The 24,614-nt window shown below is 47.7% G+C and overlaps 1 protein-coding gene and 2 long non-coding RNA genes across 5 annotated transcripts; 1 reads left to right on the forward strand and 2 right to left on the reverse strand.

The window, feature by feature from the left end:
- Positions 1-2: 2 nt before the first annotated feature.
- On the reverse strand, positions 3-6,357 carry LOC128886685 (uncharacterized). The gene is made up of 3 exons (XR_008459897.1): positions 6,219-6,357; positions 5,992-6,142; positions 3-2,769 (listed from the first exon to the last, which is right to left on the reverse strand). It is a non-coding gene; the product is annotated as an uncharacterized LOC128886685 (long non-coding RNA).
- Positions 3,376-22,982, forward strand: LOC128886656 (echinoderm microtubule-associated protein-like CG42247). 2 transcript variants are annotated; one of them, XM_054141732.1, is made up of 18 exons: positions 3,376-3,493; positions 4,242-4,406; positions 4,904-5,125; positions 5,528-6,011; positions 6,236-6,413; positions 17,437-17,670; positions 17,811-17,927; positions 19,350-19,581; positions 19,837-20,132; positions 20,209-20,373; positions 20,559-20,654; positions 20,726-20,863; positions 20,935-21,195; positions 21,261-21,518; positions 21,673-21,835; positions 21,927-22,109; positions 22,183-22,278; positions 22,355-22,982. In XM_054141732.1, exons 3-18 carry the CDS (start codon positions 4,990-4,992, stop codon positions 22,621-22,623), a joined length of 3,306 nt encoding a protein of 1,101 aa, XP_053997707.1. In that variant the 5' UTR covers positions 3,376-3,493; positions 4,242-4,406; positions 4,904-4,989; the 3' UTR covers positions 22,624-22,982. The 2 variants fall into 2 exon arrangements, with proteins under 2 accessions (XP_053997707.1, XP_053997708.1); XM_054141733.1 differs by lacking the exons at positions 3,376-3,493; positions 4,242-4,406; positions 4,904-5,125; positions 5,528-6,011; positions 6,236-6,413 and adding an exon at positions 16,695-17,281.
- LOC128886686 (uncharacterized) lies at positions 6,532-15,007 on the reverse strand. 2 transcript variants are annotated; one of them, XR_008459899.1, is made up of 5 exons: positions 14,801-15,007; positions 12,586-13,195; positions 7,811-12,520; positions 7,177-7,726; positions 6,532-7,093 (listed from the first exon to the last, which is right to left on the reverse strand). It is a non-coding gene; the product is annotated as an uncharacterized LOC128886686 (long non-coding RNA). The 2 variants fall into 2 exon arrangements; XR_008459898.1 differs by having other exon boundaries at positions 6,532-7,726.
- Positions 22,983-24,614: the final 1,632 nt, after the last annotated feature.

The raw sequence follows: 24,614 nt of genomic DNA on the forward strand, positions 1-24,614 counted from the left end.
CGAAATCCCAAGCACGCACGGCACCAAAGACTCGGAGGTGTTGTCCTTCGGCCGAGGTTCGCAAAATGTGCCCTGGCGAGGACGTTTAGACATTGTCTGAAATTAAAAACAAGATCAAGAAAATGATGCTTTCTTAAACGTACCGATAATGGTATTTGGTTAAACGTTGATCATATAATTATTAGGTGTTTCCTGATGGACCAACTAGCGAATACCAAGAGTAATTTGTGTTTCTATTAATTTGATATTGTATCGTTTTTCATGGACTGGTAATCACGGAAAAGTGAAAAGTTTCAAATGTAAAAATCTCCGCACGAATAGCATCGCGTTAGGACCGAGGATATCGTTGAGACGTTTTTGATAATCCTTATGATGTATGTACACGATGTTTCCTCGATGCGCGATGAAAAATATCCTTGTGCCATGTACCGTGCTTATCTTGCTTTACGACGAAATGTATTCCGCATTAATGGTTCTATGCTTTGTCGACTCTGACGTACAAGGTCTTGGATGTCTCTCGATAAACGCTAGCGGTGTTCCAGATCATACCTGATAACTCCGTCTTATGGATTGGGTGTAATATTCGAGTGATAACGCTGCAATGATAATTATACAGGTAGAGCTTGCATGCTTGCGCTGTTATTAGGTAAATGGGTTAGATGCTATTAAATAAGAGAGAGGGTTGTTAATTTTTTGGAAGTGCTGCAAGTACGTTAAAAATAATTGATTTTTGTGTGACGAACGTTTTGTCTCGATATTCTTGCGTTCCGAGATTTGGAAATCGGCTTGGCTGCTGAGGAGTTCCTCGAAGAAACGAGACGCATCTCGGCACGAGAGAAAGCCTAAAATGCCCATTGCTCTTTACACCCCTCCGTGTTTGCCTAATAACGAGCGACGATTAAATTCAGGATTTCAAGCACGCACCTTCGTGACATTTATGACGGAACGGAGGCGGGTCTACGATGAAGTGGAAGTGGGAAGGGAAAGCTCGGATATCGTCGAGACTTTCTTATCTGCATCGGTCACGACGTTTTACGACGCTTTCTCGAGTTGGAAAGGAAAAAGAGCGGTCAGGCACAGGCTTTCGGGCAACGGCCTCTTCCAGCTTTACAGCAAAGTCGATACCGAAGGGAAGGTGTTTGCCTTTTCCGCCTTTCTCTTTTCGCAGCTAGGAAAGCCGATGAATCCGTCGAATCCGGAACGTTGCTTTTCTTTCTCCTAACGGTCTTTATCATTAAAATCAATGCGATAGTCCCTAAGAACTTGAGTTGCAAACACCGATCGGAACCACCTCGTTAATTATTCATTTACGAATTCTTTCGCTTGTACGTCGTCCGTTGAAATTGCTTGCTTCTTAATTCAGGTTGAAGCGGAGAGACTCGAAGGCGGAAGGGTTGCAGAAGATTCGAGCAAGCGAATCGATACCGAATTCGAAGCAATCCTTAGGGAAAGTTGGGATTCGGTGTTCAACGAATCCTGCTGATTCACGCTCTACGTGATATACGAGCCGCTCGGCCGCTCGATTACTTAAGTGGTCGAGGAACGAATCTGGTCAGCCGCCTTCGCATAGCGAACACGGAACACGCAAACCTCACCCGTGCTATCGACTATTCGCTGTGCCAAGAAAATATTATAAAGATGACCAGCCGTGATACAACAAATTGTCCGTAATTTCCTACTATTCTGCGTAACAAATAATCTCCGTTAGGATGGAAGCGATGGTTCTTGGAATCTCGAACCTTTTATCGTACAGTTTTAAACATTTTATTTGATAGTTTTGTTTACGAGAATCGGAAACGTGCGTTTCTTGTATTTTCGTGATATTTCGGAGAGACCGCTAATAGATACCACGAGTTATTCTAGGATTAATCTGCGTTAAGAGGAGAAGTTGGACTCGGATCGCGAGAACATTAACGCCTGTTTCATTCGACCTCTGCGGCAACTGGCATTTGTATCTAGTATTCGTATCGTGCATTCTGCAATTCTTGAGCTTCATGCCGCTAATCATCCTACTTACCATCCGATAAGGCGGTGTTTCTTTCGCGAAGAAATGCAAACGGCACGGTATTATTAACAAAAATAAGAAAAGAAAAAAGTGGAACACGTCACGTCGTAGCGTGTGCTTTCAGAAAATTGAAACGCGAAAATAAAACGTACAGTACCCGCTTATAAACACGAATATTGGGCTAAGACCGATTAAATTATTTTAGAAGTAAGTATCGCTATCATCAAAAAATTCGTTTCGACATTATACAATTGTTTCGCTCTACTTTCTCCTTTTTGTCTCCACTTCTGCATCTCGTTTGGTTAATTATTCCCCGTCGGGCTTAAATTTCACGCGGACAATACTTATCGAAGTGCCGTTGGTTATGCACAGCCGTCACGGTGGCAAAAAGTCGATTCTACGCGCGTTTCACGGCTCAAACGTTCCAGACGAGATTGTAATTGGCCGTCGTTGTAGCGTTTTAAATTTATGAAGTCGAGATTTCGCTGGCTATGCAAATGCGCCACGCTTGTACGCTCGAAATGTTTAAATACGAAACCCTTCCGAGAAATCGCAATCTTCTGCACGCAAAACGCCTCTGTCGACTCTCTGGACACACCACCTGTACGGGTTTTCCTAATAAACGTTATCGAGTCACCGTTCGGTCATCGTACGTCGGTCAACGCACACGTGTAGTTCGGTGCGTAGACCTCGAATATTTCGGGGCAGTTAGGCTCGAGGAACGGTGCTATTCTTTTCAACGATGCGTGAAATCGGGATGTTACCTGAAACACGAGAAAAAGTAATCGTAAAGAAATGGACGACACATCATCTAATAAAGTTTGATGTTCGGAATGTTGTTCTTTTTCGTAGCCAGTTTTTCATGGTTTTGGCTGATCGCGCGGCGAATCGAGGAATGAAGGCGAGGCTATCGCGCGAAGGTTCCTGGCCTGGTGCAACAAGTTCGGTGCTCGTTTCGCCGGCGTCGGTTCACTGACACTGGCGTCGATGCCGGCGAACGTCGGCGAACAAGAGAGAACGGCGTCGACGACGACGACGACGACGACGACGACGGCGGCGCCAAGGTAGCGTGGCTTCGTCGCTGTCCCTCGGAGCGACACACTCGACGTCGGGACGCCATCGTCGAAGGACGCATGAATATGTAACACCATCGTCGTTACCTGGTGATATCCCTGCGTCCTGAACGTGCCACCGCGGTGTCACTGGACGATCGACTTTGTTTCATTCGATTCGAATACAAACCAACGATTATGTCCAAGTTCGGTGAGGATTTTCTCAAAGAAACGCGACGGAGCATCGAGTTTACATTAATTTAACGGTGATCATGCTGGACTCTGACGCGACGCGAAGCAAACCGGGGTGGAACAGTGATTTCGGGGTGCGCTGAAGCATTCAGATGTCTGGACTCTGCTCTGCGATAGTTTGACAATTGCGAACGGACGCTGAAGACCTTACACACACCCGCGGTTCTAATGGATTTCGTGGCAAGTGCGTCTGCGTTTAATTTATTTATTTCCTAGGTCCTTCGATCGATGTAGATTGTTTCGTAGTAATTAAATTGGAAGCGGAGGCTCGCGTTTCCGCATAGGCGGTGTATCGTGCGTGCTCGTGACCTTACACTTTTGCAACCGCGTTGGGAGCTCTGTAAGGGTGAAACGAGAAAAACTAACGACGCTTTGCTTTCGCGTATGTACAAGATTATTGCGCGTAAAAACTGGAACGATTCTTCGTAATTAATTAGGGTACGAAACATCTCAGAAAAATCATCTTAAATTAACAGCAACGATCGTCGGAAATCCTCAAAGTAGCAAATTGGTCTCTGTAAGGGAGCAGCATTGCGAGCCTTTGATCTCTACCTATGAACGCGGTCTTCAAGGGGCGCAATTGCGAAACCTTTAATTTGAAACACTGAAATTGGTTTGTCGAGTAACTGCAGACTGCAGACTGACTTTTTCCTTGCAAAGTCGTGAATCATACTCTGGGATATCGCGAAAGATCGACGTTAAGTTGGCTATTCGCGTGGGATCGCCTACTCGGCCCGTGCATGGAACGCGATTTTCTTTAACGAGCAAGAATGACCAGTAACGATCGATTGATCTGCAGTGAACTGCAGCTATGAAATAAAAGTGCATCGTAAGCGTTTGCACCGCGATCGATCGGGAATCCCCGGCAATCACGCGACACGTGGACGTCCCGGTAGCGTACAACGAGCCATTTTTTTCCCTTCCCTCTGTAGCCACTTTGCGGCATATTCCGGCTGTACGTGTAAAAAAGGGAGCCTTGAAATTCTTCGCGGCGGAAAAATCCGACGATCCATCAAGTGTTTGACAAGCAAATTTTACGGAAATAAGAAGACGGGCCAACGGAGAGGAACGTCGACTGCCAGCAGTCCATCGCCGAGGTACGAGCTAACGACATACCTTTACGGTTTCGAAATGAAATTACCTTAATCGTCGAGATTGCATGGATTTATGGAAACGCGAAAGTCGATAGTGCGGGATAATGTTCGCGGAGTCACGTTTCCACGCGTGCTGTGCGAAAATTTAAATTTCGTTTCGTGCCGACTATCGATTTCCCTCGTCGGCGTATAAGAATTTTCATAAGAATCGGGTAATCGTTCAATGTTACACGACTTTTGAAAAATTAGAAAAAGCATCGAAAAGGTCGGGAAGAGAATTCGTTTAGCCTCCTCGTACCTTCAACTGTGAATACTATTAAGATAGAAATATATTATAGCAAAGGCTCGCGGTCTATTCTACGCGAGTTATTTTTAAAAAATCGAGTAAAACGATACGATTGGCGGACGAAAACGCAAACATGATCCGAGTGGAAAAGAAACGCTTGACGGAGAGTTGAACGCGCGGAGGACGCTGAACGGTTCTCCGACGATTGTTTCAGGAAGATTTCGTGGATCGCAGAGGATCGAGATAGGCTGAGGAAGAGGAGACAAACAAGAGCAGGCGAGGGGCGGCGGCCTTGCGCGGATGATCGCTGCTGAAAATCAGTCGAGTTCGCGTGCCGGCTCCAGGCTGGGGCAGTACGAGGAAGTAGCGGGCGACGGAAGCGTGGGTGGCGGCAACGAGAGTGGTGGAGCCGTTGAGACCACTACCTCGGAGCCAGGTGAGAGTTAATTACCTTACAGATTACGATCGTCGTTAAAAAAAATTATATAACAAACCAATGACCAGATCCTCGAAGAGATACTCCTCGTAAAAGGCGTGGCGAACGAGGCAGGTAATAATTACTCGCGTCCTTGAAGCTTTTAGCGGGATTCGTAAAGCTTTCTTTGGTGATTAAACGAACGCAACTTCCAAGTATTCTTTTATACGATAACTACCGGCCATTCTTAACATCGATACGTAACAAAAAGATGCCGCTTTAATCTATAAACTGCGCGTAAACGTTACGCGAGAGTTTCATTCTTTCGAGAATCTCTGCTTGAGACACGTGCTCGTGGGAACTCGTATGCACCTCGCTGAATTGTTTTTATCGTCCCGAGTATGTATATAGAACTCTGCGCAGGTGTAATGAAGAAAGAGGAGCAGGAGGCGCCACGAAACGAGAACTCAACGAAAGAGACGAACAGCGCAGCAACGGTAACTACACCTAGCGGCGTCGCGACTACGAGCACGACGTCTTCGACGATGCCTGGTGGAGGCGCTCGCAGCGATGAGGAGCAGGAGCAAGAGGAGGAGGAGGAGGAGGCCGAGGAAGAGGAGGAGGACGACGAGGAGGATGGAGTGGAAGTGGAGGGTGGAGCGGCGCAGGAGGCGGTCGGTGGAGGACTCGTTGGTAGCGAGGGTGGGGGTGGAGGCGGCATGGCCGGCTTCTGGAGGCAGAGCAGACCCTCCAGTCCCCGCATGCCGCCTCCGGAGCAGCCGGAGCACAGGCCTAAGAGCCGACACGAGCCGGCGCCCGCGAGATACAACAACCTTGGCTACTGGAGGGCGAGAAGAGTCACTTTCTACAAGAATGGCGACCCGTACTTTCCTGGTATCGAATTCAGGTGAGTCTACCGACGCAGTTCCCCTCTTCTACGCTGATTGTCTTGTTGCACGAGTCTCCGACACCTCGCGTTAGTACTAGTACCCTTCTCGGCTGCAGGTGGCGTGTCCACCCCCTTGGCCTTGATCACTCCTATGAATGAGATCCTCTCTTAGCAATTAAAGATATTCGTTACGAATGGCTCGATATGTAATCCTGCGATGCTTACCCACGACGAAATTGCAGGTTCAAGCCCGGACGAGATATCGGATCTCTGGAGGCCCTCTTGGATAGGCTGTCCCTCCGGATGGACCTGCCGCGAGGAGCTCGACACATCTTCTCCATGGACGGCGATCGCAAGCTCACCCTGGACGAGCTCGAGGATGGCGCATCGTACGTGGTATCCAGTTACAAGTCCTTCAAGGTAAGAGAACGATGCTCGTTAAAGATTTTCGATCGAAGCAGAGGTCCCCGAGCCGTTGTAATCGCGGCCAATCGGAGGAAAACAGATTTTCGATCGCGTTACGCAATCCGCGGTCCCCTGTGAAATTAGTCGGAGAAAAAACGGGGCTGTTAATCGCTGGTAGCGGGAAAGTGGGTCGTTCGATCTGATACATTGCACGAAGAAGAAATAAGGTCCTCGAGACACAGGATCGCGTGTATGTGTGTAGATCAAATCTCGCCGCGCCCGTTCAGGTAATAACCCCTTCTCCCGAGCGAACCAGAGAGAACCGATCTGGTTACGAGGGCGATAATTCCACGCGTGCGAGAACTTGTCGCAAAAGTAAATAGTCTTTCTGGCTGGCGTCGACCCTATCGTTTGGTATAATTCATACGATAGAGGGTGGGTCAGACGGACGTTGCACATTCTTAATATTCATGAGGTCGAGTGATTGCGTTCAGTTGGACGTAAACGTTGCCAGTGGCGCGTGGCACGCATCGTTCGAGCGTGTGGACCGCTCGACGACTTCCAGTTTCAGAGCGCCCAGGACGCGATATGGCAATTTATAAGAAATCTGCGTATATTACCGGCCGTAATCTTTGTAAATCTGGCCCAGATCGGGCTTTAAGCAGGCCACACGCAACGCGAATCCGATTGGCTACCTAAAAAGAACGCGCCGTTGCGACTATTATTGCTGGCTACTATCGAGGTAATTATGGTTTCGAGCGCGTAAAAATTGCGATACCTCCGAGAATTTCACGAGGGAAACGACCGTATATAATATCGAAATTTGTATTCCTCGAAAAGTTTTAGCACGTCTCTGGCTTCGGAGGACTCGAAAGTTGATCGAGCTTGTTCTAACGCGAGCACACTTAAGGATTGGTTCTCAGAAAAACGGTTCAATTAACGCTCGACCCTTTCAGCTTGATTCCTCTGGAAGGTTGTTCATTATCTCGATGAAGGCGCCGATAGGAAGGATCGGTTTCATCCGTTGCGTCATTCGACGCTAAGGGTGGCCCACGCCCAGCCTGATTTCCAGTTTTAAGGTGTGACCATGCCGCTCGTTGCACACGTATGGCACCTGGTCGTGCACGATCCGTTATTTCGATCGGACTAAGTCTCGTGTCGGGTCAACTCTTAATCCTGCAAAGTGGCCGAAGCTTGTGCACGATGTTATCGTTCTACGACCAACTTTGCATGCCGATCCGTTGGATTGAAGTCTACGGGAATCGGTGTTCGCACATCCGTGACCCATATCCGGTCGAACGAGCTCGGCTGAACCTTGACCCGTATTCCTGAAACAGAAATCGATATCGAAAGTACGGACAGATTTCTACCGTTGACCGTTACCATATTTATACTATTTCGTTTGATCTTACGTTAGGCAAAACGCTTCCGGGACGGATTATTTTTGGACGTTTTTGTTTCTATACATCGCAACTATTCTCGTTTATCGTTATCGTTTTGCTTGTTATTTGGGATGACTCGTAGTCCCACGATCGAACGACCGAACCGAATTTGCTTACTCCGCGTAGGGTGATTTGTCCGTTGTTTACCAAAGCCACGTGGCACAGAAGATCGAGGTCCCGCGTAGGCGAATCTTGCGGTTAAGTGGCGGGGATAGGAGCGTTCCACTTGGTCGAGAAGTGGGAGTATCGCCATAGGGTCGAGCGCAAAGGAGGGTAAAAGGGCTGGCCAGCTGGGGTTTGCGGTTGCGCACGGCTAGCCCTCCTCTTCTCTACGCTTTTCGATCCTTCCTTTCGTCCCTTGTCTTTGCTCGCGTCCAAATGGTACGCTGTCCCGTTTTACTCGACGTCTCGTTATCGTTCCATGCGTCGGCGTCGTCTGCATATATTTGCTTCAGCGCTCGCGATAACGCGGCTGGTACAGTCGAAGGGGACTTTTTCGTTTCGTCGTCTCTCGCCTTCCCGTCGTCGCGACCTGAATTTCTTTACGACCAGCTGTCATTAAAATACCTAATCCCCGCGGGATCTAGCGCCACAGAACCGAATTAATAAGGGCGAGAAGTGGGTTGGAGGCTTCGATCGCGCGTTAATTTGCACTTTTCATGTTTTCCGACTAGCTTTTTTCGCGCTGCACCGAGCAGTCGAGGACGGTTGGTAGTTCTTCTCGGACGGTTCTAAATACGCGTCCATCTTGCATGGAAAACATAGGACGGTTGTCTCGAGTATCGGAGTCATCCGGCGATTTTGTACGCGTTCGACGGTCTTCGAAGAGGCATGAATCACGGAGTAGCGGCGAGCGAGAGGGTTGGTTCCGTACTTCCGTTAAGGAGACCGACGCAGGGCTCTCGGGTCGTAGGGCGGCGAGCAAGGGAGAGACCGTATCTCATTGACCGTTGGTCAGCCCCGCGAGGGATCAATAAACACCAAGTTCTCCGTACGGACGATTCACAAACCGCGTTTCTACAACTGCCTTTGGAGGCTTCGCGACCAAGTCGTCGTGGATCGTTGGTACGGTCGGTCAGGGATTAAGATTTTACAAATCTCCTGCGGCTACGGATATCGCTACGTAAACAAATCTTTTACGCTCTATGGGACATTTGTTTGGTACGAGCGACATCGAACTTGTATTTTTCATAGTAGCTCCGACCGACGCTCGGAAAATATACAGATACAATTAAAAGAAAATGAATGCTCGATAGACTTTTAAACTTTGATTCGAACAATTCGCAAGCTGTCGAAGGTCGATACGTTGCGTTCATACGTCGTCGGTAGATTGTTCGTAGCAATGGAGCGGTGACGCTTCGGAAGGCGATAACGGGCTGAAAAATCGCCGTTGCTGAGGTAACGGAAGTGACGTGAAACCGGTGGAAGATATAGCACCAATCACGGGCGGCTGGAAGTTGACGCAATCAATTATGTTCTGGCCGTCTCTCGCGAACGGCGTTACTGCTGCGGTCGGAAGTAACAGTTTATTACTGCTGCAAACCCAACCCGCAAGCGTGTACGTAATACACGCGCGCATCGTCCGTCGATCGCCTTCGATCGGTGCTGTTGATCCAAATCGAGTAGTCGAGAGATACCTGAAAGGATGAAAATTAATCGACAGAGAAAGAATGGGACGAAGCAGGGCAGATTGAGATCGTATCGCTACGAACTGGGCTGATCGATAAATATAAACAAAACTGCAGAACAAGTAATGTTTAACGATATGATTTTTTAGTTAATCCACTAGCTTTAAATTCAGACGCAGGGCAGTTGACGCGGAACAACGATGCGTCGGGCATTGATGTCTCCTCGAGTTCGATTGCTTTCCTGTTTACGTCGCTCGCGTCACTGTCACTAGCCTCGGCGAAAACCAGAGATGGACCATATCTAAACAAGAAATATACGAATAAAATGTACCGTATAATTTGATATTTAACGCGTTACAATTTGTATCGAGCGTCTAATTTTGTATACCAAGAAAAAAATATTACGGTATCGGTACTGCATTAGGAAATAAGGTCGTTTCTATACACGATACGTTATACATCATCGTCTGGACGTTGTTAGTTTCATACCGACGCTGTACCGTGACCACGGCTTACGCCTTCTTAGAAAGTTACCTCGTTATTAGCGAGGGTTTTGCGACTAATTACTAGTGCGATGTAAACGAGTAGCGTAACCCTCGTGAATAAATTAGTATCCATCTGGCCGCGTCTTACACGTGAATAATTGCGGCGATTGTTTCTTTCTAATCGTTGTGGCACATTTCGAGCCCGGGACGATCCGTCACGCGCGTTACATGCTCGTTCTTCATTTTCATATCGCGCCGAGACACGCCGCGATAACGAGTCCTCCTTTCTTCCAGAACGGTTCGCCGTCGAGGCTTGCGCGCGCGCGAATAAGAGGGTCATTCGTTTTCTCGCTGCGCCACGTAAATTCATAAAGGATAACACGCTCGAGACCGTTCTCGAAAGAAATAACTGTCGGACTGGCTTGAAATTCGTGCCGACCACCTCCTGCGCGATTCGTCACGAAGGGACGAGAGACAGACGCCGCGCCGCGTACCTGGCCTACATGCGTCACGAAATCACGGAGAACACCCTCTATCCAAATGCAAACAGAACACCTACGATCGCTGGGCGCAGTCCCTCGAGGGCTGAGAATTTTTCTTTGTATATACATAAACTTTCGATAACTCCATAGGTGTTCGCTGAAAATATTTTCTGTCCTTTTTAGTTTCGATACAGTCAACAAAATCGGATGCAAAATAAATATGACCGTCGTCGAGTCGACCCGACACGGATCGTATCTCGATGTCAGCCGCGTCTCGCCCCAAATTTCGCCGTGTTCTTATCGTTTTTAGGTCGTGGAACACGTTCCATGGCCGTAGTTAGCCATAGATTAATTGCACAACGACCGTAGTGGACGAAAAATATTTGCACCGATAAACGATCCCCTCGAGCTCGTAAATTTCTTCGATATCCCAGGTCCGACGACGCGTCGCTTTCTAGCGAAAAGAAACAAAGAAAGTGCACGGTCGACCGCAGTCAACTTTAATTCATATCATTACGCCGATCTCGACAGCGATATACCCGAAATTATTGTATAATTACGCGATCGGTCGCGATCCTATCTGCTCCCGGGTTTAGCATTCGCTTAGTGCTTTTCGTGTTTTTACCAAGTTTTAACCAACTTTCACGTCGCTCCGCGAATACCCCATCTACCATCGAATCGAAGCTCGTTGCATAGCCTCTCGTCGCGGCACTTTTTTCCTTCCTTTGTGCTCCAGATTTACAATGGGCGAGCACGTGGCGAAAACACGAAAGCGACAAACTGCACGTAATTTTAAGACGATAACATTGTTACCTATTTTTCCCGTTATCGCGAAACGTCAAAGTCCGAGGCGCGATTCGTGCCTCCGTTCATTTATCGGTCGATCGTGATGAATATGCATGGTGGATTCGAAAGGAGCCGAATTTCGAGTAGATCGATTAGTCTCTCGTTAGGCGAGAACGAGCTGGCGCGATCGTTTGTTGTGCGTATACAACGGGAGCCGCGAACCTACGTGACGTGTACCGATCGACGATATGTAAATCACTGCGGCATCCCGTCTCCGTACGGCACTCTCGTTGCCTTTTATCCCTCCGCTGTACGCTTGTCGTGGAGCATTCGCAGGACGACCACCCTTGCGTTACACCCTTAGCGGCACGCTCGCTCGTCACGCACCCCCTTGTAATATATGTCAATTACGATTTCCACTTCTTGCATGCATAAGTGGTTCGCCACGGCCTCCTGCGACTCCCTTTCAATGAAATATAAGCTATTTGCTGTTGGAAAACTCGCGGACTCGACGAGGGTAGCGAAACCACCGGCATTCGCTGCTGGAGAGGCTCGCGACTTTGGACAATCTTTGCATTAGCGATCTCGGGCCGGTTGTTGCGAGAAATCAGGCACACGTGCTCGCTGGAGAAATTCTCGATAACAGGGATAGAGAGGAGGAAACGTTTCGTGCTAATCGGTCCGGCCGAATTAACCCGGCGATCTTGGCGCGAACAGCTTATCGGCGCACGGAGTCTTATCGACGTACAATTATAATGCAGCGCGCGTGCATCGAGTGGCGTGTAAAGATTGTGACGAATATTTCTTTTTTTTTTTTTATCGCCTAGTCGAACGCTCCACGACGCACGGTGGGTACGAAGCAACGTTCGTTGTATCGAAATGAAACAACTTTCGAGTGAAACGAGTCGATACAACACGTTTTGAGGGAGATCGCAGACGAATTCGTCCTTGTCGAATGACAGTTATCTCGTGGTTAGGAAGTTGGAGTATAATAGCGCAACGACTCGACCAGGAAATTCCCATGATTAGTTGTCGCAGACCGAGTCCCAGGAATCTCGGAATAACGCGTCGAAGAGTAAACAAAAACGATCACCTTGGAATATTCTCCATCACCTGTGGAGGGTAGCGTAGCTATCGGAGAGCTGTGACTCACTGTGCATTCTAGAAAGTCCGGGACTTGATTCCAGCGTAAAATAGAGGTCGCTGCTAATCGATGATGCATGACTAACAAGGGAACTTGTTCGCCTTCAATTTTAATCTACTCTTGTAGGGTGATGGATCCCCGATCCGTTCTTGTTGCTGATACAAAAAATAGGTGTATCAACTCCATATTTTTAGAGATGCAAGTTATTCAAGTTGCATACCTTGCAAAATACAACGCGATGATCAATCTCCGTCATCGAGGTGGTCGTGTCAGACTTTTTGAAAGCCTTCGACGGTAAAGAAAACCGAGTCGTGAGAAAAGGCGAAGAGACGCGTGACTTGTATCGAAGAGTATTCTTTGCAAGATTAAGTAAACACTAGGGGGTGCACGACCGAGGAAATGCGTGAAAAGGTTAAGGGTTGTAGTACCCATGGTGAACCCAGGTCCGACGAGGATTGCACCACCCACGCAATACTTTCGTTGCCACCGTTCATTCGATCGACGTCGCATACCTCGCAGCGGAAGATTGTTGCACCGCGACCTTGGCCTTGCCACGAGGACATGCATTGGCTCGCAGCGTACGAGCAACTGCGGATCGTAATTTACGGGGACAGCCTCGTAAATTACGATGAGAACGCGCTGCGCTCCGTGTGAATGGAGACTCGTTTCTTTTATTTCTTCGCCCTCGAGGTTTCGGGACCTTTCCACTCGCCTAATCGAACCATGGTATTCCATCTTGCGGCATCAGGCGGAAAGCTGACGCGAAGCCTTCCGAGCGAGTACAGCTACGGCAGGGTTCTGGCTTGTTGGGCCTCGACGAAGCGGTAATTCTGTAAAATTTAGAACGAAAATATAATCTTACGAAATATTTACTTGGAAACATAGGGGAATTTAACGTATCAAGCAAGCTGGTGTATTTAATTTGTTGTTCCTTTAGTAGAGCAGATACGTATCTAAACGTGATCAAGTTCGTCGAGCACTGCCGGGTTTAGTGAACAGGATCACGCAATATTCGAGAACACTTCCGAACCCTAATTTCATCCAGCGACAAGTCCTCGTGATTACGGGAAAAATTATTTTAAGAACGTAACTTATTCATAGGCCTACGTGGGCTTCGCGATAACTTGGATGAAAAAGATTGCAGGCCAAACTACCGATTTCGAGCCTAGGTGGACACTTTACGTTTGCGTTCGTCGGAGTAAAGTAACGAGGCACAAGGAGACAGGTGACTGACTCGCGAGAACTTGGACGAAGTAAAACAGAAGATCCATGATCGAAGACTAGCTCGCCAGGTGTTAAAAACATCGATTGAGAGGTTCCGTGGATGTTACTTGTGCATCCAACGATAACGCATGGTATAGGAATCGCACATGGAGTGCAACGAGGCGAAAGGCCTTCCAGAGAGTTGCAATAAAGAAGCAGGCAGCCTTGGACGGAATACACGAGGCTCGTTAAGGGGCTAGCACGTGAGAGATTTCACCGGCGACGGTGAAATTTATGCGGTATTTGTTATTCCGGCAGAGACAGCCGCGGCATACTGATCAGGGATGGGATCAAGTTCGATACGTACTCGCGAATCAACGGTACAGTCGTTGATTTCTGGAATGGAATCGTTTTCATTTTCGGTTGAACGGCGATTCTCGGTCCAGAGCGAGCGACGGGAATAGAAACATTGCTGTATGCACTTGCATCCATTGAATATAAATATCAAAGATACATTTACGCTATAATTGAATGTATAATGAAATTCGTCGAGTCTAGTCGGCGAGTCGCACTGACACCACGAATAAATGCGAACCGCATTCATCGGAAGGAAGATAAAAGTGGCTACCACCGCATACATTAATTTTACGCTTTGAGTTAACTTCTCGGTTGCACATTCTATAGGCTTAATAACCACTTTCATCGGAACGTTCCGCTAAATTATTCTCCCTGACCCGAATTACTATTGCCGATCCAACAGGAAGCGTATTTTTTTTCACCGTCAAGATGTTCCCTTTTCCAAGCCTCGTGCCTCGAGTCCATTAAGAGTCACGAGCACGTGGTCGGTGGGATTATATTGTCACGAGTACCTATTAGATCTTGCTAGTCTCGCTCTATCCATTGGACACGATACCTGGGACCTGCCATTGTTTTGCGTTATTTCGCGAAAAATGCTATTCGCAATTTACAGAAAAAAAAAAAAAAAACAAACAAAACTAGAAACACGTACATAATACTGCGAACGATTATCCTTGTATAAGCCGCTTGGCTTTTCAATTTGGGATTAAAATATAAGTTTCTGTTCAGCAAACGTGTTCGGCGACTAGGATAGTTGTCTGGAATAGTCAGCTTACGTCGAAAGTCCGGTAACTGGTAGAACGACTTTCGGAAGTAAAACAGTTTGGTCGCGGCGGAAAGAAAACAGTGACGACCTCAGCAAGGGTTAAGCTTACGTCACAGAGGATAGGCTGCCGGAAGGGTCGGTCGAGTGTGCGAGAATGAGAGGGTGGCACGACCTTCACCCTGTGTTAATCTATGCTTCCATTATCATACCGATCCCATCAGAGCTGGCATAGCATTGCAACTGCACGACGATGAACGTGGATCCGGTTATTGGTCGTCTGACGGCCAGACCACGTTATTTTTCAATGGACTCCTCGTCTTGGAACGCTTTAATAAAAACGCTTGCGTGACTATTTCTTTTGGCCAAAAAATAAATTAGTTATTTTGATTGAAATAGTATCGATCGGTTTCTCCCGAAGATCGGAATCTTTCCTTTTTTTTAAACAAAATTAAAGTGGCTGTTTTCGCAAGTGGAAACATTTCAGAGAAAACTGGTAAAAAAAATCGCGTACCTTGAGTTTGAGTTGCTTCCCGGAAGCAACGTTAATCGGCGCTGATAAGTCGAAAAGAATCGGTGTATCCTGCCGATGACAAGGTCGTCGAATCCCTGGCGCACTGCCGGCAGGTACGTGCGTGTCTCGAATTCATAAGTCTCCATATTCGACTATTAGCCTCGTTAAGGTTTTTTTTCCACGTTCCACAGCTGGCTCGCAGCGGCTACTTTGAGTATCGACCTTATTTAGCCAATCGCGGTAATCGTTCCGACGCGATGTTAGTTTCCGCCGAAGAACCTGGACCCTTTTAGCCTCCGAGGACTGTTCCGGAGGGGCGTGGACGTCCTTAATTCCGCGGAACGCTTTCACGCTCGTTTCCTTCCCGACCCCTCGTTACCATCGGTGTCCATCAACCTCGCGTTCAACCAAATTTCCACCTGCCCGTCATCGTTTGCCAAGCTGAAAAGTGTAATAGGAATACATCGTTACGTATCGAGGTTGCAGTAATATTGCGACAGAACCTAGTTTTCTTCAAGTTAAATTAGAATTTCATTCCACGACATAAGCATAAGCTAAAATAATACGAAGCTTGGTTTCTAAAAACCAAGTTCGATCAAGTTTAAAGATACGTCGAGCACGCGTGCGACCGACTAGTCATGACTCGATGGTCCCGTCTGACCGTTACTGTCCATTTCCACTTATGTAGGATCAAAGCGTGTTTCGACGATAATTTCCAAAGTAGGCGTAGCGTGACGGCAAATTATTCTAAAGATAGGTCGCGCAAGGTATCGAATCAAGGTGTGACGAAAGCCAGGCAGTTGTTCGTCATAATAGTTTATTCCTGGATGTTCGTAGTTCACCGTCGAAAGTTGGCCAAAAATCGTAGGCATCGCGCCGACCAACCCTGTACTTTGAACTAAATTTATCCACGATGTAAAACAGGCGACAAGCTTATTACATACAGGAAATCTTATATGTAAGGTCAACGCGAAAACGGGGCGCGGGGGTGTACGATAAGTCGGCCACGAAACGTTGTTTAGGACACGCGAAAGACGAAGCGTCGTATTCGAGAGTAAAATACTTGTTCTACGGGTTAATCGCAGAGTTAATTCCCCGATGATGTCGCGTCAAAGACCAGCGGCAAACGTAATAACACTGTCGAGGATCCTGGTGTATAATCGCATTACGACGAAACGGTCAGGTGGTTTGCTATGATTTCAACGATGACCGCAAACGTATATAAATGCATAGACGCGTGTAAAATATTTGCATACAAGTACATACGTGCGGATGCACCGGCAAATGTACGAATCCTCGTAACTCGAGGACTCGCTGTACTCGTATCTTGTGGTTTGTCCGGGAGTGGCCCGCGGGAAGGGTGGGTGTTTGGCCTTGAGACGCGATGGTTCTCCTCGCAAAAGGCGGAGGGGGAGGATAGGGGATGTTGCAGCTGGGGGGCTGGTTCTCCAGCCCGATGGCCCACACCCCGCTTCCAGTTGTCCATCGAGCTCAGTCGGAGCTGCACCTTGCGGCCACAGCCTTCTTCCTCGCGCGTCTCTTCCCTCGACGGCCACGTTTTCGCGTTTCCCTCCGCGATCGCGACTCTTAAGGTCGAATTCTTCCTTTCACGCTCGCCAGTCTTCCAGTCATCGCAGTTTTTGCGAGCAAGGGAAAGCCCCGTTGATCGCGTCCTTCCGTGAGTCGAATCTCTTGTAAGTCGCGAATATCTTGGTCGTCCCTCGAGCACCGATCGGCCCGATGAAGGAGATCCAGGGAGCACCGTGACTCGAGTGAACAATGTGAGACTCGTGACCGCGCGTGGTTCGTCGTTCGGTGAAAACGTTCCCCGTGGATCAGGAGCCGTGGATATCGTTTCGCGGGCGATTAAAGTGATTCGGGTCCACCATTGAGTCGGCAAGTTCCTCGTCCCGCTCTGACCTGGAGCCGGACTTTGGCGCCGGCTGCGAGAACGCGGACACCTTCAGCGACTCCGAGCTAGAATCCTGCGGCAACGAGTCCTGGGAGGGCTGCGACAGCTTCGTTGTGTTGATGAGCGACTCCTTTGAAGTTATATCGCTGCCGGCCGACATGTTGCAGGTCCGACAAACTATCCCTAACACGCCTGATTCGATAATTAATCTTGACGCGTTAATCGTACTTCGCCTCGTCCTTGATATACTTTAATCGCCGGATCACTTGCAAAGTAACCGTTTGTCGTCATTAATCGACTGGTTGATATTTCCAATCAACAGCCGGCCAGCTACGGAAAGAAAAGCAACACTTGGTACACGAGCCCCACTGGCGGAGGCAGCAGAGGTGGAGCAGGTGCCGGAGGTGGCGTCGGAGGATGGCAAAGTAGACCACCAGCGGTGGCGAGCCTTAGCAGAAAAGCTTCCATCACGGACGAGGCACCACCTCCCGGAGGTGGAAAACCTTCCTCGGGACGCGTCATACGGATCGTCAACAATCACGATCACACCGTGCAGGTAACCGAAGAAACATCCTACTATAGCCGTACACGCGAATTATTTTTCACTTGGTAAACTAGGTTACAAGGACACGTCGATAAATACAGACGACCAAAGCGATAAGAATACTCCTACAAATTTTCGAACTGATTTTTTAGTGTCGGGTCTTGTTGAATCTTCGCACTTCGCAGCCATTCGAGGAGGTATTGGAGGACCTTGGACAAGTACTGAAGATGAATGGTGCCAAGAGGATGTTCACAGTTTCCGGCCAAGAGGTAAAAGCATTTCGATCGAGTATCCAAAGTAAGCTGGCCAAATTCCGTGAAAATGAAACAAAAGAAAGAACGATCGTAGGAATTGCTTGCTCGTCGAAATTAGGTCGCGTACTTATTTCTGGGATAAGAAATTCTCTCATCCCTGACCGAGGCGAGTCTATCGGTGAAATCTTTGAAAGAAACGATACGGTTCGTGATCGATATCGCCGTTCGTGAACGACTCGAAACGTGGGCGACTCAAAAGTTTATCAGCGATTTATGCAAATCGAAGACATTGGCTCGGCATCGTACTTATAAAATCTGCTTGAATAATGTTTGTCCATAAATATGCATGTGGAGGGGAGGCGGGGAACAGAAGCGTCGAAACGAAGCGTGACGATATCGGGGTCGACTTCTTCGCTCTAAATGGAATAGGGTCGCTGCTGCTTAAATCTCCCATGAATCGCTCCGTTTTGCTATATCTTCCGATAGTAAAAGCTACAAAAAAAAAACTCTAGCCGTAAAATTCTCAGAAAAACAGACCGTTTACTGGAATATAAAATTCGTTCTTGATATTAAATTTACGTCTCGATTCGACAGCGTCAGGCACGTAAGAAACCGAAACGTTCTAGTCCTATATAGATCCTATAAACGATATAGTCCTATTTTTCACCGAACAAGAATAATCTTCTTCAGTCGTTGTACTTCACCGCTTTACAAAACAAACAAACGTAAATCATACCTCCCCGACAACCCAAGGAAGAGCAACTAAAGCTTCGATGCGAATAAATTGCTTATCTACATCCAACAAAATATTGCACGGAAATTTTCTTGTCGCTATTTTTCTTGCCCGTCAAATACTCAACGTCAAAACCGATTGCACGATTGCACGTTTCGTTGGGAGGAGGCGCGAGGGTGTATAGAGTCTGTAACTGGGTTGGAGGCCTGCGGGAGAAAGGTCAGAGATCCATCTTTTCAGGTCACGACCGTATATGAATTTCAAATTGGCCAATTTTCTTTGTCGAGCATTCGGCTGCCTTGTACATCATCGTGTACACCTCGAGCTGTCTACGTCAACGGTGACGTTCGAGATACGATCCTTATACGAGGAAATGTCCTGGTTCATTCATTTGAACGGCCTCCTTGAGAACATCGCCAGTCACGTAGCTAATCGAAACTACGATATTGGAAAATATACTTCTCGATGGCTCGACGCATAACGCACCGTTCAACAGCTATTTTATGCAAGAAGTAACGCGTGTCGTTGGCTATTTTCACAATTGAATTAAAAAGTGCTCGAATCTAAATAAATTTCAATAACATTATTCGCACGATGCTTGGGACGTGTCTGGTTTATGTACGAAGCGGGGAATTATATCAGAGATCAAAGTAACGATTGTCTCGAAAAGTAAGGATTGGATTCAGAATTGGTACCGTCGATAGGTCAGGAGTTTCTCGCAGTTGAGGAACGAATTCGCCGACGTGGACACTTTTTACTTGGGCACTGGGTCCGGGATCGGCATCGTTGGCGCTGTGACGGCATCCCCAGCGAGGAGATCCAGGTCGAGGGGGCCGCCCACAGTGGTCGAGGACATCGGTCGTCAAAGGCGGGCGCGCAGCAAGAGCAGACCGCGCGCTCTCTACGCCCCCGATTCCGACGTCGTCCGAGTAAACGGTTCTCCATGTCGTTTCACTCATCGTTCATTATCGTTGGCAGCTGAGACACGCGTAAATTAAACCGTTGTTAAAAATGAAATTTTCTTCTTAAAATTCATGATATTTATAAAGAAGAAGTATCGACATCACCGTTACCTACGATCGTACAACTCTGTTCTGTACCGATCGAAGCATTCTCCTCGGCTGGCAATGATCCGTATCGTACGTGTCCAACGAATAAGAATACTAAACGAACGCTGTCGTTCGCGAACAGACTACAGCGTCGTCGAGGTGTTGCGCGACGAACCAGCAAGGGTGACGATCCGAGGATTGAGACGGTCCTTCTATCCGCCGTCTCACCTACCACCGGTGGACAACTCGCCACCGGACAAGAAACTGCAACTCGAATGGGTTTACGGGTATCGGGGCACCGATACGCGCAGAAACCTCTGGGTTCTGCCCAGCGGCGAGTTGCTCTACTACGTTGCTGCCGTGGCTGTTCTCTTCGATAGAGAGGAAAATGCACAACGGCACTACGTGGGCCACACGGAAGACATCACGTGCATGGAGGTGACGTCGCTGATGCTTCCGGTACGTGAAACCGAACCGGATAACATTGAAAATCGTTGTACGCGTTCGTCCACAGGTTCACCCAAGCAGAGAGCTGGTGGCATCGGGGCAAAAAGCTGGCAGACACAGAAAAGCGCAACCTCACGTTCGCATATGGTCGACAGAGACTCTTCTCACTCTGTACGTGTTCGGGATGACCGAGTTCCAGATGGGCGTCTCAGCGTTGGCGTTCTCGCAGCTGGTGATGTATCGCGTTTCCCTCCACGCGACGCACAGCGGGGCACGGTTCCCAAAAAACTGACAAAAATTATTAAGAGTTTTCACGTCTTCGTGAAACTCGATGTAACAGCTTGCCCTGCTGTGCGACGCGACATCCCGATCGAAGTAGAAAAGAACGTTGCAACGTTTGTCCGTTGTTGCTCGCAGAACGGGGGCAGCTACGTTTTGGCTGTCGACGCGGGGAGAGAAGCGATACTCTCCGTGTGGCAATGGCAGTGGGGCCATTTGCTGGGCAAAGTGGCGGTAAGCTTCCACCTCTTCCATTAATATTTTATCGCGCGAAAGAATCGAAACTCGGAATTTTCTTTCGATAGACTATGCAAGAAGACCTGACGGGTGCAGCATTCCATCCCCTCGACGATAATCTCCTGATAACGCACGGTCGAGGACACTTGACCTTCTGGAATCGACGAAAGGACGGTTTCTTCGAAAGGACGGACATCATCAAACCTGTAAGTATCGATACGCGTAAAGAATGAACTGTTCGAAGGACTAACGTTAAAATGATAAACTTGCGTTAAAGCCGTCGCGCACGCACGTGACGAGCATTCAGTTCGAGCAAGACGGAGACGTGGTGACGGCGGACAGCGACGGTTTCATCACCGTTTACTCCGTGGACGCCGACGGAGCCTACTTCGTCCGAATGGAGTTCGAGGCCCACAATAAGGGCATCAGTTCCCTCGTTATGCTATCGGAAGGCACCCTGCTTTCCGGCGGGGAAAAAGATCGTAAGATCGCCGCGTGGGATTCTCTGCAAAATTACAAACGCATCACCGACACGAAGGTACGCAATTATCGTCTTTATTCGGATAAGAATTTTGCGAATTTCTCCGTGGAATATATTTCCAGCTACCGGAAGCAGTAGGAGGAGTGCGTAGCATTTATCCGCAACGTCCAGGAAGAAACGACGGGAACATTTACGTGGGGACTACGAGGAACAACATATTGGAAGGATCTCTTCAAAGAAGATTCAATCAGGTAGTTTTTGGTCACGGCAGACAGTTGTGGGGCCTCGCGGTGCATCCCGACGACGAAGTTTTCGCCACGGCGGGCCACGACAAGAATATCGCTCTTTGGCGAAGACACAAGCTTTTGTGGACGACACAGGTGAAACTTGGCAAGATAAGAAATCTTCTTGATATTACGTCTCGTTCTCTGTACATATACGTATGTATAGTAAAAGACAATTGGATCCAGGATGATTTAGAAGGCATCTTAAAAGTGTCCTTTGTAATATTATTCTAATCGAATGGCTCTTTAGGTGGGTTTCGAGTGCATTTGCATAGCATTCCATCCGTTCGGGGTGGCTCTTGCCGCAGGATCTTCGGAGGGTCATCTTCTTGTTCTCGCGGCGGACACTGGCACAGCTGTAGCGACTCTCAGAGTCTGCGGATCGCCATTATCGTGCATCGGTTACAATCCGAGTAAGAGACAACTGCTTCGAATTTGTCCAGTTCTGTATTATACTCTCTTTTCGGATACAGTATCTCGTACAAGTCTGTTTCTCTCGAGCAGCTGGCGAAATTGTAGCGATGGGGTCACAGAACGGCAGCGTGTATCTCTTCAGAGTGTCCAGAGATGGATTCTCGTACAAGAAAAGCAACAAAATACGCGGAACGCAGCCGCTGGTGCAGCTCGATTGGAGCTCTGACAGCAGATTCCTTCAAACAGTCACGCAGGACTACGACCTAGTGTTCTGTAAAGTTCTCAACGTTACTAGCGAATATCTCTATAGTTGAACACTGATCAACACGGAGAATTTGTTTTGCAGGGGATGTGAAAGCGTTGTCGTCGGAGAAGAGTCCTTTGGTGATGAAGGACGTGAAATGGTACACTCACAATTGTATGGTTGGCTACATGGTGTCCGGTGAGTGCACGCTATACCCTTTGATCACGATTACAGCGAGCGATTGTCGCTCTAATCTTAAACTGTTTCTATCCAGGAATGTGGAACAATCGCTATTACCCTCTGACGACGGTCCTGACGACGTCGAGTAGGTCAGCAGCCCACGATATGCTCGTCAGCGGGGACGCAGAGGGCTACCTGAGACTATTCAGATACCCGTGCACCAGCGCCAAGGCTGAATACGTCGAGGAGAAGGTGTACAGCTCCCTGGTGGCTTGCGCCAGATTCCTTTACAACGATCAGAACGTGGTCACCGTCGGTGGAACCGACGCTGCGCTCATGCTTTGGGAATTGGTCGACGAATAAGCGAAACTCGCTGTAACCCGACTGTTCGACGGCATTTGTATTGGTTCGCGATGGTTCACGATTCGATCGATCGGGAACCTTGATCCGTCCTCTCGCGGCTGTAAAGTCGTGAGACTGTTTTTAATAACGACACCGAGCAAACGAACGTTTCTCTTATCGTTCGGTAACGCGCCTCCAGCGTTTCGAATTTTATCATTCTGGACTCCCGATGGGTTTGTCAACATAGCTGGTGCTAGAAAACAATTTACAGACGCTGGAACTGTTTAGCGCTGTTGCTGTAGCACTACACTTTACGTGGTAGTGTACCGTTCCCAGAGAGGGATATTTTTTCACGTTTTCGAGCCGATGACGGTAACGCTGACGGTAACGCTGACGGTAACGCTGACGGTCAGCGCTTGTTCCCTGAAGCCGTCGGTATCGGTAGAATAATTATGGATGATTCTTCTTAACACGTAAGAAAACAATGACACTTAGTGGCAACATCTTGCGCGTATCTCGCGCAACGCTTCAGGGGCAAAAGAACCGATCAGCGACGAAAATAAACGAGGAGGAAGAGGATCCGTTTTCTTTCCCTTCTTCCAAACGTTTCAACTTCTTTAACGTACGCATCCAAAGATAACAACTCGATAACGATAACGTTATCGCGCTATAGCGTTACAGTACACGCGTTTAAAAGGCGTAAACGACAAAACAATACGACGTAGCCATACGCATCACGCGTGTCCTTAGCAGAGATGGGCAAAATTCTGTTCGAACGATGGACAACGAATAAAAGCATAATAAGGTAATTTATTCGTAACGTTCGTTCCATTGAATCGTTATTCAAATAAGCCTTTACTTATTCGTTCAACATAACGTACATTTCATGATTCGGATTATAATTTTGATTCGACGAATATCTTGAAAAGTTGTCGATCTTTCGTATGAGAATTTCGCCTGTCTCTGGCTCCGTAGAAATAAAAAGTAACAACGCGCACGTTCAGGAGTGTGCGATCGGGGCGCTGGCGCCCCTTGGTAGTCCTTAAGCAACGAAAATAGACGTGAACGAACCTTGGGAGGCAAGAAATATTTCAAACGATAACAAAAAATGCAAAACATACGCACCCTCCCATTACGTGGCACGACGGTTCGTGCTTGTTCACTTCTTCGTTGTTTCGAAGATTTTAGAGAAAATGCTGTTGCGGGTCAACGCGGCTCTCCGTCGTCCTCCCTTGTTCACACACCCGTTTCTAGAGGAAAATACAAGCGGAAATATAGTGTATACAGAGTTTATGCGATTATATTATTATATGATAAACAGTGGCTCGTTATATCCCACGAGCAAACAAAATTCGTACAAAACGCGAGAAATAAATTTCTTTTCTATAACGAAACCACTTAATAGATTAGCTACGTGTACTTTTAAATTGTTGTTCTGTATTAAATGTTTCTTTTACGTTCTGTAATTTATTCATTTTCTTGTCTCAATAAAAATGACGTTAAATCTAAAGATGTTCTTTGATTGTTTTTTTTTTTTTTTTTTTTTTGTTCACAAGGAGCAGCCAAATTGTATTTTGTCTTGGACTCTGTGGAGGTATGACGCGCCACTGACGATAAATGAATACATATGTATACATAGTCGTAGATGCAAACGATGGCACGATGATTTGTCCATTGTTAGTCGCCGTAAGCACGGGATCGTCACTGCCAAGGCATCGAGTTCGAAATTTCATTCGCGTCGTCCGCTATGCCGCCTAAATCGGCGCCACCATCGGAACGAAATCAATTAGCCTCGAGGTCACTTCCTCCACTTTTATCATCGGATTGTTCGATAAATACGAAAATGAATTTCAAAGTAACGCGATCTCGTGTGCTTGTTAATTAGAACATTTGTAATCTGTTAGTGTATAGAAACAAATATGGAAACGTTTTCAGCCCATCCACTTTTACGGTAAGCTACAGCCGAGAGGATAGATCGGAAGTAGAATGGGTAACGTTTGTCGGTGACCTTC

The sequence above is a fragment of the Hylaeus anthracinus genome, unplaced genomic scaffold (genome assembly GCF_026225885.1).
Source record: "Hylaeus anthracinus isolate JK02 unplaced genomic scaffold, UHH_iyHylAnth1.0_haploid 11985, whole genome shotgun sequence".
Taxonomy (NCBI): Eukaryota; Metazoa; Arthropoda; class Insecta; order Hymenoptera; family Colletidae; genus Hylaeus; species Hylaeus anthracinus.

Bases quoted from the DNA above. Each gene is read 5' to 3' on its own strand.
- LOC128886656 (XM_054141732.1), top strand. From the start codon at position 4,990: ATGATCGCTGCTGAAAATCAGTCGAGTTCGCGTGCCGGCTCCAGGCTG. The intron at 20,133-20,208 runs GTGACGTCGCTG...GTTCGTCCACAG, and splicing joins AAGACATCACGTGCATGGAG to GTTCACCCAAGCAGAGAGCT. The intron at 21,836-21,926 runs GTAAGAGACAAC...TCTCTCGAGCAG, and splicing joins GTGCATCGGTTACAATCCGA to CTGGCGAAATTGTAGCGATG.